Source organism: Bidens hawaiensis, unplaced genomic scaffold (assembly GCF_021521415.1).
Source record: "Bidens hawaiensis isolate Kalapana, Puna unplaced genomic scaffold, B.hawaiensis_p1.1 tig00011824_1, whole genome shotgun sequence".
Classification (NCBI taxonomy): Eukaryota; Viridiplantae; Streptophyta; class Magnoliopsida; order Asterales; family Asteraceae; genus Bidens; species Bidens hawaiensis.
The window spans coordinates 518,138-535,058 of record NW_027491941.1 but is presented as its reverse complement, the minus strand read 5'-3'; the positions used below and the strand labels follow the sequence as shown (position 1 = coordinate 535,058).

The 16,921-nt window shown below is 35.7% G+C and overlaps 1 protein-coding gene across 1 annotated transcript; it reads right to left on the bottom strand.

Moving 5' to 3' along the window:
* Positions 1–4,537: 4,537 nt before the first annotated feature.
* LOC143539209 (galactan beta-1,4-galactosyltransferase GALS3-like) lies at positions 4,538–7,290 on the bottom strand. The gene is made up of 2 exons (XM_077032589.1): positions 6,052–7,290; positions 4,538–5,056 (listed from the first exon to the last, which is right to left on the bottom strand). The coding sequence occupies exons 1-2, from the start codon at positions 7,218–7,220 to the stop codon at positions 4,711–4,713; spliced, it is 1,515 nt and encodes a 504-aa protein (XP_076888704.1). The 5' UTR covers positions 7,221–7,290; the 3' UTR covers positions 4,538–4,710.
* Between the last annotated feature and the right edge of the window lie 9,631 nt (positions 7,291–16,921).

The window sequence follows — 16,921 nt, the reverse complement described above, 5'->3', positions numbered from 1 at the left end:
AGGATTTAACTGGGTTTAGTTAACAGAGTTAACCTGAAATTTGCAATTGTCACATTGGGCATGTGTAAACCATCTATGAACTTATTGTGAGATGGAAACCAAACCAAACCAAACCAAACCGAATTAAACCGATTTTCACTCGCTTAAGACACACAAGTGTGTTTTTAGCTATCAAGACTTGTATAAATCTTTAAAAATACTTTATAAACTAATTTTAATTATTTTCTTAAGTACATGGAAATGTTGGATCCAACTTGATCTTATAACAAAGTTTGGACCGGCAAAACCGAACACTCGCTTAACGGACGTTATTAGTTCTAAAACAATAGAACTACATACTTGGTTAAGTCTTATTAACTTTTATTGAGTTATCTCATAACATTCATTATTTTGGAAAGTTGACTTTGGGTTTGACCAATTATCAAGACCCGAACCAACAACCCGAAACACTCGTTAAAACCCGTTTTAGTATCTACATTATAAAGGGACTTGCATTCTAGCATTTTTACCCGCCTTATTACTTAACTTAGGTTGAGTAAATATTAAGGCTAGATACTTTAACCCGGTTTCGAGCAAACTTATATTTTAAAAGACTAGTATTACAATTTATTAATATTTACATTTTTAAACCTTAAACTTTAAATTGTTCGCATTTATTTTCATTTATTTTATATAAATATTTCTTAGACAACCTTTCATATACAAGATTTCCTTTCACCTAGACCTTGCTTGTTCAACCTCATCCTTCCGGTTACTCGTCATTTTACCGATCAAGTTTATTACTTGAACGTGAGTACTTTTCATACCCCGTTTTCCATATTTCGTTTTGGGGGTGATATTGCATACTTATTTAAACTAAATGCTCTATACTTGAGTCTTAAACCTCAAACTTTATTGTATATTTTACTTAAATAAATGTTCGATATGGTGTTCTATGCTTACTTGCGTATATGCTTATGTATTTACCGCTTTTGGTGGGTTGATTCATAAATCCGTGAACTATCTTGTATTCTCTTATAGCACGGTGCCGTTAATGTATTCTTATTAATGACCCCATGAAATCCGAATCTATTTGGTATCCTCTTATAGACGGTGCTGCTAATGTATTCTTATTAGCGACCTCATTTTTATCCAATTTATTGCTTTTATTTATTGTTTCGTATACAAGTTGTGGACATTTCTTATTATTTACATATTGTTCAAACTATGAAATTGCTCACCAACCTTTGTGTTGACAAACTTTATTTTATGAAATGTTACAGGTTTGACTTTTGTTGACTCGAGAACTTGACGAAAAACGTTATCAAGACTATTAGGATATTAGCAAAACGAATAATATATATATATATATATATGTATTTGTTTACTTGTATTCAATTTGTTTTGTATGAACAAGTTATGTGATTGTTTATTGATTTCTGAAATAAATGAGTTGATTAACTATTGTCACTTTAATAGTGTCTTGTGTTTTGGACAATCCGTTGCACCCCGACATGTTCCGCCGTCGTTGGTCGGGGTGTGACAACGTTGATTAGAACGATTAGTTTGTCGGTTGCTATAGTAATTGCTCATATGGTTGTTTAACTAGATTGAATACAACGAAGCACACAATTGCCCTTAGTTGAGTCACACTGACATGGACCGTTTGATAACCAATGTCGTGTGTTAGCGATTGTTGGTGCCTAAGGTTTAACTTGTTAATCAGTATTTAGTCAGTCTGTAATAATTAATCTGTTATGTTGCATGAGAAACTGTTTAATTACATTCTTGAACCCTGGGGATGATTCATCGTTGTTAATTGTTTGAATTCGTTGATTTGCTTAATCATTATTGAAACCAACTTTTTTGCTTGTGTGATCAGCACTAAAACTTACTACTTCATAATACTGAAACTTGTTTGCACGATTTGCATTGACCACATACTCCTTGTGTTCGACACCCTACTTACCCTAGCTTGCTTAGGCGATTAGGAACTGATTATAAGTGTTTTTTACTAGACAGCGACAGTCTAGCATCACCCGGCGTTACTTAGTTGGTCGTTCCAAAAAAAAATAATAATAAAAAATATATATATGTTACTATTTCCTTGTTAATAGCAATAAAATATGGGATGTTATTAGGGGTGTTAATTGTGACCCATGGGTTGTATCAAAATGTATATGATGGGTCGGAATGGGTCAAACTAAAAAAAGAAAATAATTGAAACGGGTCAAAACGGGTTGACAATTCTTGGCTTTTTTTATGGAACGAGAAAAACAGAGGAAATTTTTTCATATTTTTACTTTTTAAGTTTTTCATTTATTTTTCGAGTAATATTTTTTTAATTATTTTTTTTAATTTTTCGGTAAGTGGTTTTGAAATGGGTCAAAATGGGTTGAGATTTCAGAAACCCTTCACTAAAAAACTCAAAAAAAAAGATTAATAATAAATAAATAAATAATTATAACTCGAAATATAAATAAAAAACTTAAAAATTAAAAATACTAAAAAATTTCCTCCGTTTTTCTCGTTCCAAAAAAAAAACCCCCTGAGAAATGTCAACCCATTTTGACCTATTTTAATCATTTTATTTTTTTAGTTTGACTCATTCTGACCCGTCATATACATTTTGATACAACTCATCAACCCAATGGGTCACAATTGCCACCCCTAGATGTTATATTGGTACACCCTTTTGTCGTTATTCTTTTCATGTTGTCATACACCCTACCATACGACCCATATAGGTCTCAGGAGAAAGGGGTGCTCACTCATAGTACCTCATTTTAATTTAGGAATTAGGGATGACAATGGGTCGGATTTGGGACGGGTCTAGGTATTTTCAGACCCGGACTCAATTATAAAACCTCGTCCCAGACCCGTCAGGTATTTATTGGGTAAATACCCATTGGGTATCGGGTATACCCGCAGGTTTCGGGTATACCCGTTAGTTTATTAAAAATACCTGTCAGGTATGTCCGACTCAAATCCCATCGGGTTTTGAAAATACAACACAAAAAAATTTATTTTTCTAGTTTCACAATACACACAATTCAACAAAAAGAAAAAATTATATCAAAAAATATATAAAAAAGATCTACGTAGTTTATAGAGGATGAGTGAGTAGCGGAATGTAATACAATCAATATATATATATATATATATATATATATATATATATATATATATATATATATAGAAAAGAGTTTAAATAAAAAACAATTGTTTTGTGAGAATGGTGAGAATAACTTTAAAATAAAACAAACCACCTAAATATGACACTATACCCCACTATACAATGTAAATAAGAAACAATACAATTATTTAAAAACTACCAATCTCAACCACTAGATTATAGATCTAAGGGCCTAGATCTATTCTTATTCTTTTCACAAAAAAATTGTTTTTTACATTAACCTTACACTATATATATATAAATAAAATTTTAATATTCATGGATGACACACAAAGGACAATTGAACACAAATACTATTTTTTATTGTTATATGTGTGTGTGTGTGTGTATATATATATATAATTATATCGGGTATATAATCGGGTAAACGGGTCCATATTATCGGATAATCGGGTATATTAGAAATCCCAGACCCGTGCCAGACCCGCAAAAAATTTAAAAACTAATCCCAGACCTGTCACATACCCTAATGGGACGAGTAAGACCCGTCTCAATTATGTCGGGTATTGGGTATTCCCATCGGGTTCGGGTTTCACTGCCATCCCTATTAGGAATGGGCAAATTCGGTATCGGTTGTAACGAAATCGGTACCAATTTGGTACCGTCAGTACCGAATCAAAACAAAGTTGAGTTTTGGTATTGGTACGGGACCATTATTTCCCGAATTTTACCTTAAATGTTGGTACCAAGAATTTGTGATTTTCAAGATCGTATTTTCGGTACCTACCGGTACCAAAAGGCAATAGGCAATATCATCCCTACATCATTCCCCTTCAATCCCATAACCCATCTCTCTCTATCCCTCCTCTTTTTATCGGATTCTAGCCCATGATTTGAGGTACCTTAATTGAGCAATAGGTTAACGGCGGCGGTGTTCACGCAAGGGTAGTACGTGGTAACCAAATACCTTTCGCTGCATACGCCCATCTCCCTCTCGTAGAGCTCGTATAGTGAATAGGCCAAAGGATGTAACTAAAGGTTAAAATAAAAGGAATGTAAAATAAGGTATTATTTTATATAATTTCTTGGTAAAATAAAGGGAATGTAAAATAAGGTGCTATTTTATATGATTTCTAGGTTAAAACACAAAAGGCAAGATAATGTTTTATCGGGAATTACCCAAATTAAAAGCACTTTAATCCACCCTTTAAACGATTATGATTATAATATAAATCAGTCTTTAGAGTCATTGAATCGAGACCGTTGGTTGGCGACAGAAGCATCATTGATTTTAGCTACATTATACTCAATTGAAAAGAGGGGAGGGGTCCAGCTCATTAAAAACCTTTTGTCTATTTTTATTTCATTTTCCTCTTTTTAATAACTTTTATAAACCCTAACTAAAATAAAAATGATCTTCTCAAAAAATCCTAGATCTTTTATATATAGAATAAAACAATGGCTGGTTGATCAAAAGAAAGAGTAAATGTTTACAAACAAACTTCTTAAATAACAAAAATAAAATGTTTTTTTTATCTATCTATACATAACAATAAAATAAGAAAATATAGAAAATAATACTCTTATTGCTATTGTTATTGACGGGTAGTGAGAAGGGCAGATCCAATCATTCGCATCTCAAATCGCTTAACAGCCCCAGCCGCCTCCCTCATCGTCGTGTCCACCATGTACGGTGTACTTCCAACCTTCATCTCCGTCGTGTTCACAAGTTGTCTACATGGCTCTCTTCTTTCGGATATCGTCCCATGATAATGGTAGTACATTATCTTCCCTTCAGTTTTATGTGTCGTTTTCCCAACCGTGTTTTCAGACATATGTACGCCAGTTGCAAACACATTACGTGGTTGCACAACGTATTTTCGGTCCCTCCTTATTCCTCTCACCATGTCCCGATACACCAGCTTCTCAATCCCCCATTTCCTGTCAAAAATACCAAAATCGTACCATTAGATGTTAGCTAGACTTATATATCACTTTCATGGACATAAAGGAACAATCACATGTGACAACGAATAATAAGCATGAAAATAATTGATTTTTAGTTGCACATAATGGTCGCAATTCTGACATGACATGAAAATAATTTGGTCCCTGATTGCCATAGTTTAAAAAACTTGTTCTACTAAGGTTAACATGTTTAATCACACAGATAATGTTTGAGATGGCAAATGTTCTTTTATACAGGTCAACCCTTAATGTGTTTATAAAAACCAAGTAAAAGATGTTATATTTAGGTGACACCGTACACAATCTTTAAACAAGTGTAGGGTAGGATTAATGTTGGCCCCCATATAACTAGAGTATATTTTCTTAGTCATGTTAAAAAACAGTGTTACCTTTATGAAATAAACAGTGTGTAGTCAGAGTTCCTTCTAAAGTACGCTATTTTTTTTTTTTGCCAACTTATTCTTCATTTATGATTTTATTTTTCAAAAATAAAATAAAATAAATCAGTTGTTAGGAAAAAGTGATGAGACTAAAACAAGTAGAAACGTACAAATAACCCACCTAACGGTCACATTCAGTCCCCCAATGGGATCCAAATGAACAGCCACGAGTGAAGTGGCAATTGATTCTCACTCACAAACATATTCATGTCCATTTAATATTCATAATAACTAAAATAAAATATATTTTCCTTCCAAATGGCATTAAGTATATGAACCCTAAAATGTAATAATATGAAAAAAACAGCTAGATATAAACAGTTATTCACTTAATTAAACAATTTAAGTAACACTTTCCAAATTCAGATCTAATATCAAATTGGGAACACATTATTAAGATTCATAGCATGTGACTGGACCAGCAATTATTCGATTATGTGACAAAGGTCAAGCAAGCACTTATTCATTATTAATTTAATTACCACATTTGTAAAACTAAATCTAATAATAATAAGCATCAATTCATACCTGTAGATTTTACCAGGATGATCATCAAGGTAACAAAGCTTATTGCTAATGGTCCGCTGCTCAATCGTAAACTGCGTGTACTCGGACAACGAATCCATGACACTTTTAAGCGTACTCTTCTTCGGAACGAAAATAAACTCATCGACATCGAAGAAAAACATCCATTTGGCCATGAACCTGTAGCGATGCAAACAATCGTTCACAATTAAGAACTGATTATGATAATAGCCATCAAACCGCTCTTCCTCTCGAATATCCTGCACTGTCACATATCCTTTCTCGATCCACGGGCGTAACACCGCCATTACGTCCGGATGCACACCGCCCGCGTCGTGGATGACAAAATGCGACTTCTCACCGAACATCTTCACGTGGTAAGCTATCCACTCCCGGATCCGTTGCGGACTTAGGTTACCGTACAGTGAGGATCCACAGTATAAGTAGTCGTATTTCGGAGGAGACGTGAACTGAACCTGGTTGAAGCTTCCGGCGGGTTCAGTGACCGCTTGGATCGTGTCGGTGAGGTTAAAGCTGGCGTCTCCGCCGGAGGTTGAGGCGTGGAGGAAGAGCGTGCCGCCGGAGCCGTCGTGTCCGACGGGGGAGGGGAAGGTGCAGTTGACGACGACGACGGTGTAGACGCGGCCGTAGCCCCAGTCAGGGAGGATTTTGACGCCGGAGACGGTCGGGTTTTGTCTGGTGGTGTTGTGTGGGACCCACTCGCAGAGGTAAGTAGGTTTGGAGAAGACGTGGAGGGGTTTGGAGGAGAGGCCGATGACGGCGAATGTGTTGAGTCCGCCTCTGTAAGCTGACATTAAGATGAAGTTGTAAGCGGCGGTGCCGTAGGTGTTGAAGCTGCGTTTGATTACGCCGGTTGGGAGGGTGACGTCGTGTTGGATTTGAGCTAATGCCGGTGGTGGTGGTGGGATGACGGAAGAGGGTGGTGGTAGGGAGGCGCAGTGACGGAGGTCTTGGACGGAGAAGGAGAGGTGATTGGGGAAGAATTGGAAGAGAGTGATGAGGGAGCAGAAGAAGAGGAGGGCGGAGAGGAGGAGTTTGAGCTCCGGTACGCAGTTCCACACGATTCCGATGAACATTTTGTTATTATTATTATTGTTGTTGTTGTTCTTTAGATTATTAGGGTTTTCAGAGACTTCTTTTTCTTTAGCCATCTGAAAAGATGGAAGAAGAAGAAGAAGAAGTTGTTACAAAGAGTGTTTGTTTGCTCGGAATGAATAAAAGAAATGCGATGATGATGATGATAAATATGGGGTTGCGGCGCAGCTTGTTGCCCGTTTGCCTGCCACTTTATTGTAATCGTTTATTGTAATCGTTTTATAGTAAATTATATAAAACTTCAATTGTGAAAAAAAATTATTATTAGTTATTACTACACTTTTTCTTCCTACCACAAACAAACACCAGTAGAATTTTCAGTCTCTTAATTGTTATTCTACATTTGTATAGGTTTAACTTCATACAGTATATTTCTATTTTTATTAATATTTTCAGGATGTATTTTTTTTAAAATTATATAATATAGACTAGTTTATCGGTTTATGGTATTTAATATGTGATTGTTGATACGTACTACGTAGATGTTTGATATCTGTTTTGATAGGTTTGAAGTGCCTATCTATAGTATAAATCGTAAATACATGTTGAAGATTCGGTTGATACACGTCAAGGGTGTACAATGAAAAGTGATTAGAATACTATGTGAACTCTGAATGCATGCTCTTTAGGCTAAATTACTAATAAAAGATATTAAAACTTTGGTTTTAGTGTATAACCTATCTTTATGTTACTCTTGTTACATTGATGTATCACATAGGTCATTGTTGTAGGTACATAATCAATCAGCATTTAATGGTTTTTTCAATTATGTGAAGTTATAACGTGCAACATTGGGTAAGTGTTATAAACTGGTCATAATTATAGATATCTATATTTAGCAATGTGATAAATAAATAAGCTCCTTAAGCTATAAATGGTAATCGAAACATCTTTTAACTAGTCATAAAATATCTATAGCTAAAATAACATCTATATAAAGCTAGTTGTTATTGACTGCTTTTAAGTGAATCAAAATTCAACAAATAACTTAGATGGTAATCATATATGTCTTGCAAACCAATGCGTCAATGGAATATGCAAGGCACAAAACTTTGACCAAGTCAAAGTTAAAATTCACATGTTCGCCTCGTTCGTGTTGTACTAGGTTGGATGGTAAACAAATTGCACCTTCATTATTACAAAAGATAATGTATCCATGAGATATGTAGCCCCTGACAAAACTACTTATATACCAGTATCAACTCAAATCACTATAGTTGGATTTCGTATTAAGGCATCTATCCTCATACTTTGCTTTGTAATTTAAAAGTGTGTTGTTACACATACTTAACTAAATAATCGGGCCCTGTTGATACATTTACGTGAAACATATGCTAGCTTTTCTATATTTAATTGTTTACTAAAGTAACCCTTTACAAAAGAATCATGTAAAATAGCTAAAACATATTCAATCATTTACATTTGTTTGCTTATTAGAAAATCAAACTTTATTCTAATAATAATAATACAAATAATATTGTGAAAATAATATATGGCATGTGCTGTAACACTCTGGAGTAGCAACGCGTTGGCATTCGCTTGGCCGGGCCACAACCACACCGACACCGACACCGACACATAAGCTCATCCTTTCATATAGGCGGCAACTTTATAAACACAATTTCTGTTTTATATAAATTATAAAATAATGATCTTGTTACATTTCATTCAATAAAACAATAAATATTTATAAGAAAAACAAATATATATCCGATACGATTGGTGATGGCAAGTGTCTGGTAACGATTGTTGGTTGTTACAGGCACATTTGTTGTACAAAACTTTTTATAATAATTATTAAGTATATAAATTACAATAGTCATATAATAGAGTTAAAGTTAAGTAGGAAGATACTGTAGTTCTTTATATGAAAATGACTATATAAAAGTTGAGTAGCCTTGTTTAAAGCATTCAATAAATTTTAGGAAAAATTATATTCTTGCTCCATGGAAGATGTCGGTTATTTATTAACTTTCTGATTGTATATTAAAAGCCGGTTAATGACAATTAAAACACGTTTATTGTTACAAATTTTATGCAACACACAACATATACGAGATACAAATAACTTAAATATAGTTAGGAATTATAATTGAGACCAAAATTCCCTCCACTTGGTTCATTTTACAAAATGATAGAATATTCGTTAGCATACACCTAAGTGACCTAACCACTCTACATTATTTCTTCCCCAAACCAAATAATTAAGACTAATCATTTGGTGTTGTAACTGTAGCTATTAACGAACGTGCTGGGTTTTTTTTTACTGTTAGTAAACAGTTGTAATGTATATTAAGAATCATTTGTTTAATTGTAAATAAAACCCCTTAGAACAACTATAGTTTGTGATCGATTTTTATGGTGTAAGCAACTTGGCAAGTGATATCTAAATAGTGCAAGGTACTATATTTTTATGCTCTTTGTACTCATGATTGATTTGTTGGAAATGCATGAATTTACGAGGTTATCAAAGCGGAAGGCAATAGCTCTTCGGATTATTTGCCTTGTTACAATTTGGTGTATATGAAGCGTAAGGAACGATGTGGTCTTCAATAGAAAACCGGTGCATCTAAGTGGTGTGGTGGGACGTATAAATTCTTTGGGATTTCATTGTTCGGAACCGATCAAATATGGATGTGATAGCATAGAAGATGTGGAAGCCTTCGAACATGTAAAGGTGTATTTTTGTGTTTTTTGGTTTTGGAAACTATTGGGCAATAATATATTGATTGCGTCTAGTGCGAGTGTTAACTTGCTATATTGTTTGATGATGATAATATAATTTTGTTAGTAGTTTCAGAAAAAAAGAACTATAGTTATAGCCAATGTATTACTCATTGGTTTTTACTATTAAAACAGATTTGTAGATTCAGTTTCTGAGATGCAACTTTTTATTCGAGACAAGAATTACTTGAAATATATAGTTCGTTCCATTTTGTTTTCTTAATATTTTTAAAGGTTAAGTTTTATAAAAAAAACCGTCCTAGCAAGATGTAGGGCTTTAAAAATCATTCCAGTTTGTTGTATTCATATAATATGTATTTTGTATTTCGTTGCCGTTTTTTTTGCACGAACGTATTGTACATTACCACTAAAATATAATAGATAGTATTCATTTATTTTGATAAAATTGATAACAGAAAAATTTCCTGCCATGAGAAAACGGTGCCTCGTTCTCGAGGCCTGGTTCTTGTAAGAAAAGGACATGGTTGTTTGAATGTTTGGTGTGCGGTGATGACGACGGTGGTCAACGGTGGAGGGTGAGACTATATATGGCGGTAGACATGGTTGAAGATAACGATGGAGTAGGGGGCTACGTGTCTTGTTCCGGTGTGTCACTCTTAGGTTACATAGGATATCCAAATTTTATATTGCATATCATTTTATTATAAATAAATATTAATATTTATATATGTTGAAGCGCATTTAACGGTTGAATTTGTTCTAGGGAACAAAAGACACAACAAATCATAACAATTACTAATAGGGTAGATGTCACTTGGGTTGGGTTGTAGCTTAGTGGCAAAATCTGGGTAAGGTGATTTATAAAAAATAATGGGTGTGTTTGGCTTTTTAGGAAAAAAAAAAAAAGAAGCCAAAAGTAATGGTGGAGATTAGATTTTTATATATTTTGATGAGGAATTATCTATTTTTATTCATGTAACTTTCCGTAAATTGCAAATTTCCACATAATATATGGGTGAAATATTATTATATGAGAACATAATAAGTAGAAAAAAACGAAATAAAAAATGCTGGGGGTGCCGAGGCTACATGTAACCACAACCATCCCTTCCTCTACAGTCCACATGGTCATAGCATGGATGCTTAGAAGAATTATTATTAGTTTATTACTATAGGATGGACCATACACACAATCTTTTATAAAACACTAATTAAATATTCAATGAAAAAGTATGACATTTTAAAATTTCATTTTTATCAAGTTATACTTCTAAAGAGTAAACTAAGTCGGGGATTGGTAGTCTTAACAGTTAAAACAAAGTCCGTTAAAGATTTTGAGTTTGAGTTTTTTTTAAGCACAAGAAACTTATCTTTAAATTTTATGTTTTGAATAAAAAAAGTATAACAAAGTAGCCTTAAATTTGAATATTTTAATATTATATAGAATTATTGAAATGAACAATTTACTTTATGCAAATTTATAAGTTGTGTTACTGAAAAATACGGTGATTTTTGTAGGGACTTAAAAAGCTTATTTTAAAATATGTCGGTAAAGCAATATCAATCGAATTTCAAATGCGTATATAACATATAAAAACAAATTTAAGATGCTATATGTTACATAAAATCTATTGTCATCTTGTGACATTGATGCTACATACGTAGATACAAGGATGTCGCTATTACACTTATGTGCATACACTAGTTATGATACAAAGTATAACTTAAATTGATTATTTTAGTTAAATGAGTGTCTTATACCAATAAATTAAGACGGTCTCAACCAGTCGATGACGTTTAATAAATAAACAAATTTGCAATGTCGTGAAAGTTGTTAGACGGCTTACTGAAGAGTTGGGTGTACTTGGAGTACTTGGAGAGTATTCGAACATGGTAAATATAAAGAAAATTAATTTTTAGATATAAATATATATGTGTGTGTGTGTCAAATATCATAACTTTACTAAAATTTATAACAAGATAGGTTAATATCAATATTAATAAGAGAAATACATTTTTAAATAATAAATTATTCTAAAAATTACTAATCATTAATTAAAAAAAAATAATATTTGTTATTTAATATTATAGAATTATAAATTATATTTTATTTTTTTTAAGTCAAAATCGACTTTAAGTTCACTAACTAAGTGAATATGTGATTATGGCTAAGGTTGGCCACATTTGACCGGTTCTTTAATAATTATGCGGTGTTAGGCCTAGTTTATATGGTTTGTACTTGGTCTACATATGTATGATATGGGCTACGGGTTTAGTGTGTGAGCCGAGAACTCTTTAGAGTTCTCGGTGGGCTTATGGGCTTTAGTTGGGCTTAGTTGTTTTGGTTTCCCTATATATAGGTCATGTAATGTATAGGGTAAAGGTTGTTCGTTCATAGTCTTGTTATTGTTTTGGCCGTCTACCAGTTGTTGGACGTGCAAGTATTGTAAGTGTTTAAGCACCCGACGTATCTTAATATATGTGTGTTTTGAAGCAATCTCGTTGTTACGTTCTTGACTTTACTTGTGTTCTTGATTCACCAAGTGTTGGTATTCCGCACCAATACTTGTTTATTGATATCATAATTGTAGTGATCCTGATTCGGGACTTACAATTGGTATCGGAGCCTTAGACCTTATTTAGGCTCGTTATTGTGATATCAAAGATTTAAGAATAGTATTTTTGGTGGTGTTTCCGGCGAGGTACTGATCGAAGAAGGAAGATAGTTACTGGTTTGGTCAAAGATCTATTTTTCTGGGAAATAATTTGAATCCCATAAAAACTGGGATTAAATTGTTACCAAATTTACCTGGTCAAACTTGTCTCTGGGTGTTCTCGGCGAATTTTAAGAGTTTTCGGCCTATAAACTGGGTTTTCGGCTGAAACACTTAGCTGTTCTCGGCTTATTCCAGTTTTCGGTGGTTCTTTGTTTTCGGCTACAGCTAGTTCTCGGCCAAGAGTGGTTCTCGGTCAATTATTGGTCAACTCTTGGGTTCTCGGTCAAAGACTGGTCAACCTTTGAGTTCTCGGTCAAAGATTGGTCAAACCCTGAGTTCTCGGTCACAATTTGGTAGTTCTCGATCAACCAGTGTGGACCTGTTCACAGCCCAGTTAGTTGTTTGGGCCTGTTTGATTTGGACTTGGACTTTAAGTTTGGACCTAAGTGATAATTGGACTTATAATCAATCTTCAATAAATTAAAATGGCCCAGTTAACAAATGGTAGCAATTCAACCAACTGTAGGTCCCCCCGGGGCGTCGCCGATCGATACGAGATCCGCACGAGGTCTAGGAGTGCGGAATCCTCCTAGACTCGTTTATTGGTGTAAAGATGAATAACACAAACACGTACACGAACAAATACAAGAACAAATACAAGAACAAATACAAGAACGGGATAATCAAATCTGCAGATTCTTTATAATAATATTTAAAACACGTTACATACCGTAACCAAACAGAAAACACGACTGACCCGAGGTGAGCTCTACCTCGGGTCGTCTCACACGACTCTCCTTGTCTCTTACTCACTCTAAACAAACAAACTGTAACACACAACTCTCTGAATTACTGGATTCTTAAAACTAAACAAGACACACGCATATATATATAAACTTCAGTAGGCGTCAGTAGGCGAAGTTGTTCATAACTTCGCCTATGGCGAAGTTGTGATAACTTCGCCTAAGGTGAAGTTGTCCTAACTTCGCCGTTGGCGAAGTTGTTCTAACTTCGCCTAAGGCGAAGTTGTTCTAACTTTACCTATGGCGTCTCCGCTGGTCTGAATTGCATAGCGACGGTCACAAAATGCACCAACAGTCTCCCCTTTGACCGTTGCTCTCAATTCTAACAAACACGAAAGATCATCTGTTACAAAACATGCACCAACAGACTCCCTCTTGGCAGTAGCTTCATATCTTGATCTTTAAGCACTTGTCTTGTAATCTTCACGCATGCACTCCTTCTCTAACACATACCGTGACTACTCGCTGATACTTCATCGCTTCGTCTTTCCAAGCAGGAATATAGAATATCTTCTTTTCATTCAACACTTGCAGATCAGCTTTCGATAAGTTAACAAGATGCATCGGATCATACACCCTCAGCACTTCTTGTTCGTCTTCGTCTTCCATCACGGCTTCAGCAGTCTGGCAATCAACATACCACTATTTAAGATTCTTCAACACATCTTGAGGCATAATCTTCATTGGAACCTCCTTAATGCATCGAATCGGTTTGTACGTCATTACCATCCATGGCTTGCCATCTGCTCTCATTCCCCTTTCTGTATCTTCCACTAGCTTTCCCTTCTGTGGCTTTAATAACTCAAACTTCTTCTCTTTTATGCTTTCTTTCCACACGATCTTCCCAATAACCCTTGCCATGTTGTCGTCGCTTTTATTGATCAGCCCCAATCTAGCCAAATCCTTCACCTCACATTCAGGCAATGTATTGAGAGATCTCAACATTCTTTTAAAATACTGAATCCCATCAAAACGTTTCACCACAAACAACTTTAATTGTTCATCATACAACCAACAAATAATTCCTTTCTTCGACTTAGCGTAGCCTTTGATATTATAAGTCTTCTTGAACATGGTTGGAACAGCAGTCTTCTTAGTTTTAATAAACCAATGAGCACAGCCTTCCTTCCACCTAGGCTGCTCCTCCCACTCAGTCTCATCATTTTCCATCTCAGTACCCATATCGGCTTTCTCAACATCTGGGATCTCGTGTTCAACATTTTCTTCAATTATTTCACCTTCTTCAATCTTATCTTCAATCACAATCTGTGCTCCAATCTTCTCAATCTCCTCAATAGGCAGCACATCATCATCAAACATCACATCATCCTCTAGCATATCATCATCCAATTCTTTCAACGCATCGATCACATCATCTTCATCATCAACCATCACCACCTCATCACCACCAACTGCACCCGCAGACTCCCCCTGAGCTGTGGAAGTCCCAAGAGCTTGAGTAGTTCTTGGCAACTCACCACCTGCACCTTTCGATGCATTGGGATCATCGTCTCTATCATTTCTCTTCTTTGTCCTTAACTCGTCGCCTCTACAGCCTGTCTCCCCCTGAGATGCCAAGAACTCCTTCATAGCATCTATACTTCGCCCATGTTCAACCAGGAGGGACGACTGTAGTTGATTCTCTGCTACAAGGCGCTGAATAGCCTGGGTCTGGATAAAGTTTATCCTCGATTGCTCTGCCACGACCCGTTCAACTGCAGCTATTCTCTCCGAGTCTGAGAGGGTTGCATCGAAATCAAACCTCATGTTAGATGTGTCTTGAGTATACTCAGCAGGGATCTCGAATGTAACCGGGACATCAGAAGCAGTTGTGGACGCAACCGCAGGTGGTATCGTGACCGACAACCCTGCAGTTGCAACGACGGTAGACTCTACAAATTGTGCCACCACCTCTGAAGGAGTAAGCGTTGGAGGTGGTAACGACACAATCTCCGGAGTCGTCGTCTGTAGTGTGATGGATGGGATGCCGACAGCTGACGTCGCCACCACGGGAACATCCGCAGCGCTTGTAACCTGTACAGAAGTAGGAACAATCGACATACCTGACAGTGCGGATGGAGCAAAACGTACAACTCTTGAAGTCTCTCCAGCTCCCATACCTGCACCTGTCCTTTCACGTCTTGATCGTCTAATCAGCTTGTGAATATCCTCTTCTTCTTCTTCTGACTCAGTATCATCAACTGTTCTCTTCCTCTTCCCTAACGTCCTCTCTCGAGTCACCAACATCCTTCTCGCCTTATCCTTTGTAAAATGAACGGTGTACTCCTTATCACAGATCTGCGACACACTCAGCAGATTATGCTTCAATTCTTCTACAAAGTTAACCTTCTCCAAAGTCATCTTTCCATTTGACACCGTTCCCATTCCAGTAATCTTGCCACCACTTTCACCGGCAAAGCTCACTCTCCCTCCTTGAACAGGTTTCAAATCGTGTAACAAGTATTTGTTACCCGTCATGTGCCGGGAACAGCCGCTATCTACAACCCAAAGATTGTTGGCAGCCCTGTTCAACTGTTCCTGCACAATAAAGCAAAAGATTAGAATTTAGGGACCCAAGACCAATTGGTCTTGGATCTATACATCCCAAACTTTGGCTTTCCAAAGTTAGTATCTCGAAAATTCCTGTAAGTCCTATTAGGAAACCTCCTTGATGATTGATTGTGAGGCCTACCAAACCTTAGTGAATTGAAAGAATTATAGTTTGTAGTTTGGTTATTAGCAGTGTAAAACTGAGATTTGTTTCTATGAAAACCTGAATTAGTCACATTTTTGAATTTTAAATGGTTTTCATTTTTAGCAGCATGATAATAACTATTAGGCTTATTCTCAGTTTTAGTAGGCCTCTCACCTCTGAATCGCTGCTTCAGAGGGCAATTTGCAACAAGATGTCCTAATTGATTACATCTAAAACAACACCTATGCTCAACCCTTTTATCAACCGGTGTTTTAGATGTCGAGGCTTTATTACCGCCCGTTCGTCTCACATATGGTGGGACGTACGGGTTTAGTGGAGTACTCTTTTTATTCGTCTTATCTTTCTCTCCACCAATGGGTAATACCACCTCATCTTTTGCCTTACCATACTCGGATGACTTATTCGAATCCGATGAGACAGGACTTGGATCAGAAATTTTAACACTTGAAACAGGCGAACTTGTTTCGCCTCTACTAACATTTGGTTCTTTAACAGTTACTTTAACTGGTACTGTCTGAGCAACCTCAAAATCAACAGATTTCTGAACACTAGGGTTGAAAGTGTAATTGTGATTATAAGGTGGTGGAACCTAATGATAACCGATTCCTCCTCTCTTAGCAGAGGAACCTTAATCACTAACAAGGTGATCAAGAATAGCAGAAGAATTTCTGAACTGCTCTAGTTTTCTATTCAGTTCCACCACTTTTACCTGGTGATCAGCAATCTGTTTTTCTCTATCAGCAATTAGTTTGGTTTTTTCTTCCAAAACTTCATAACTTAAATCAATCACTTCAATTTTTTCAGCAAGTTTTGTTTTTAAACTTTTTACATCTTTT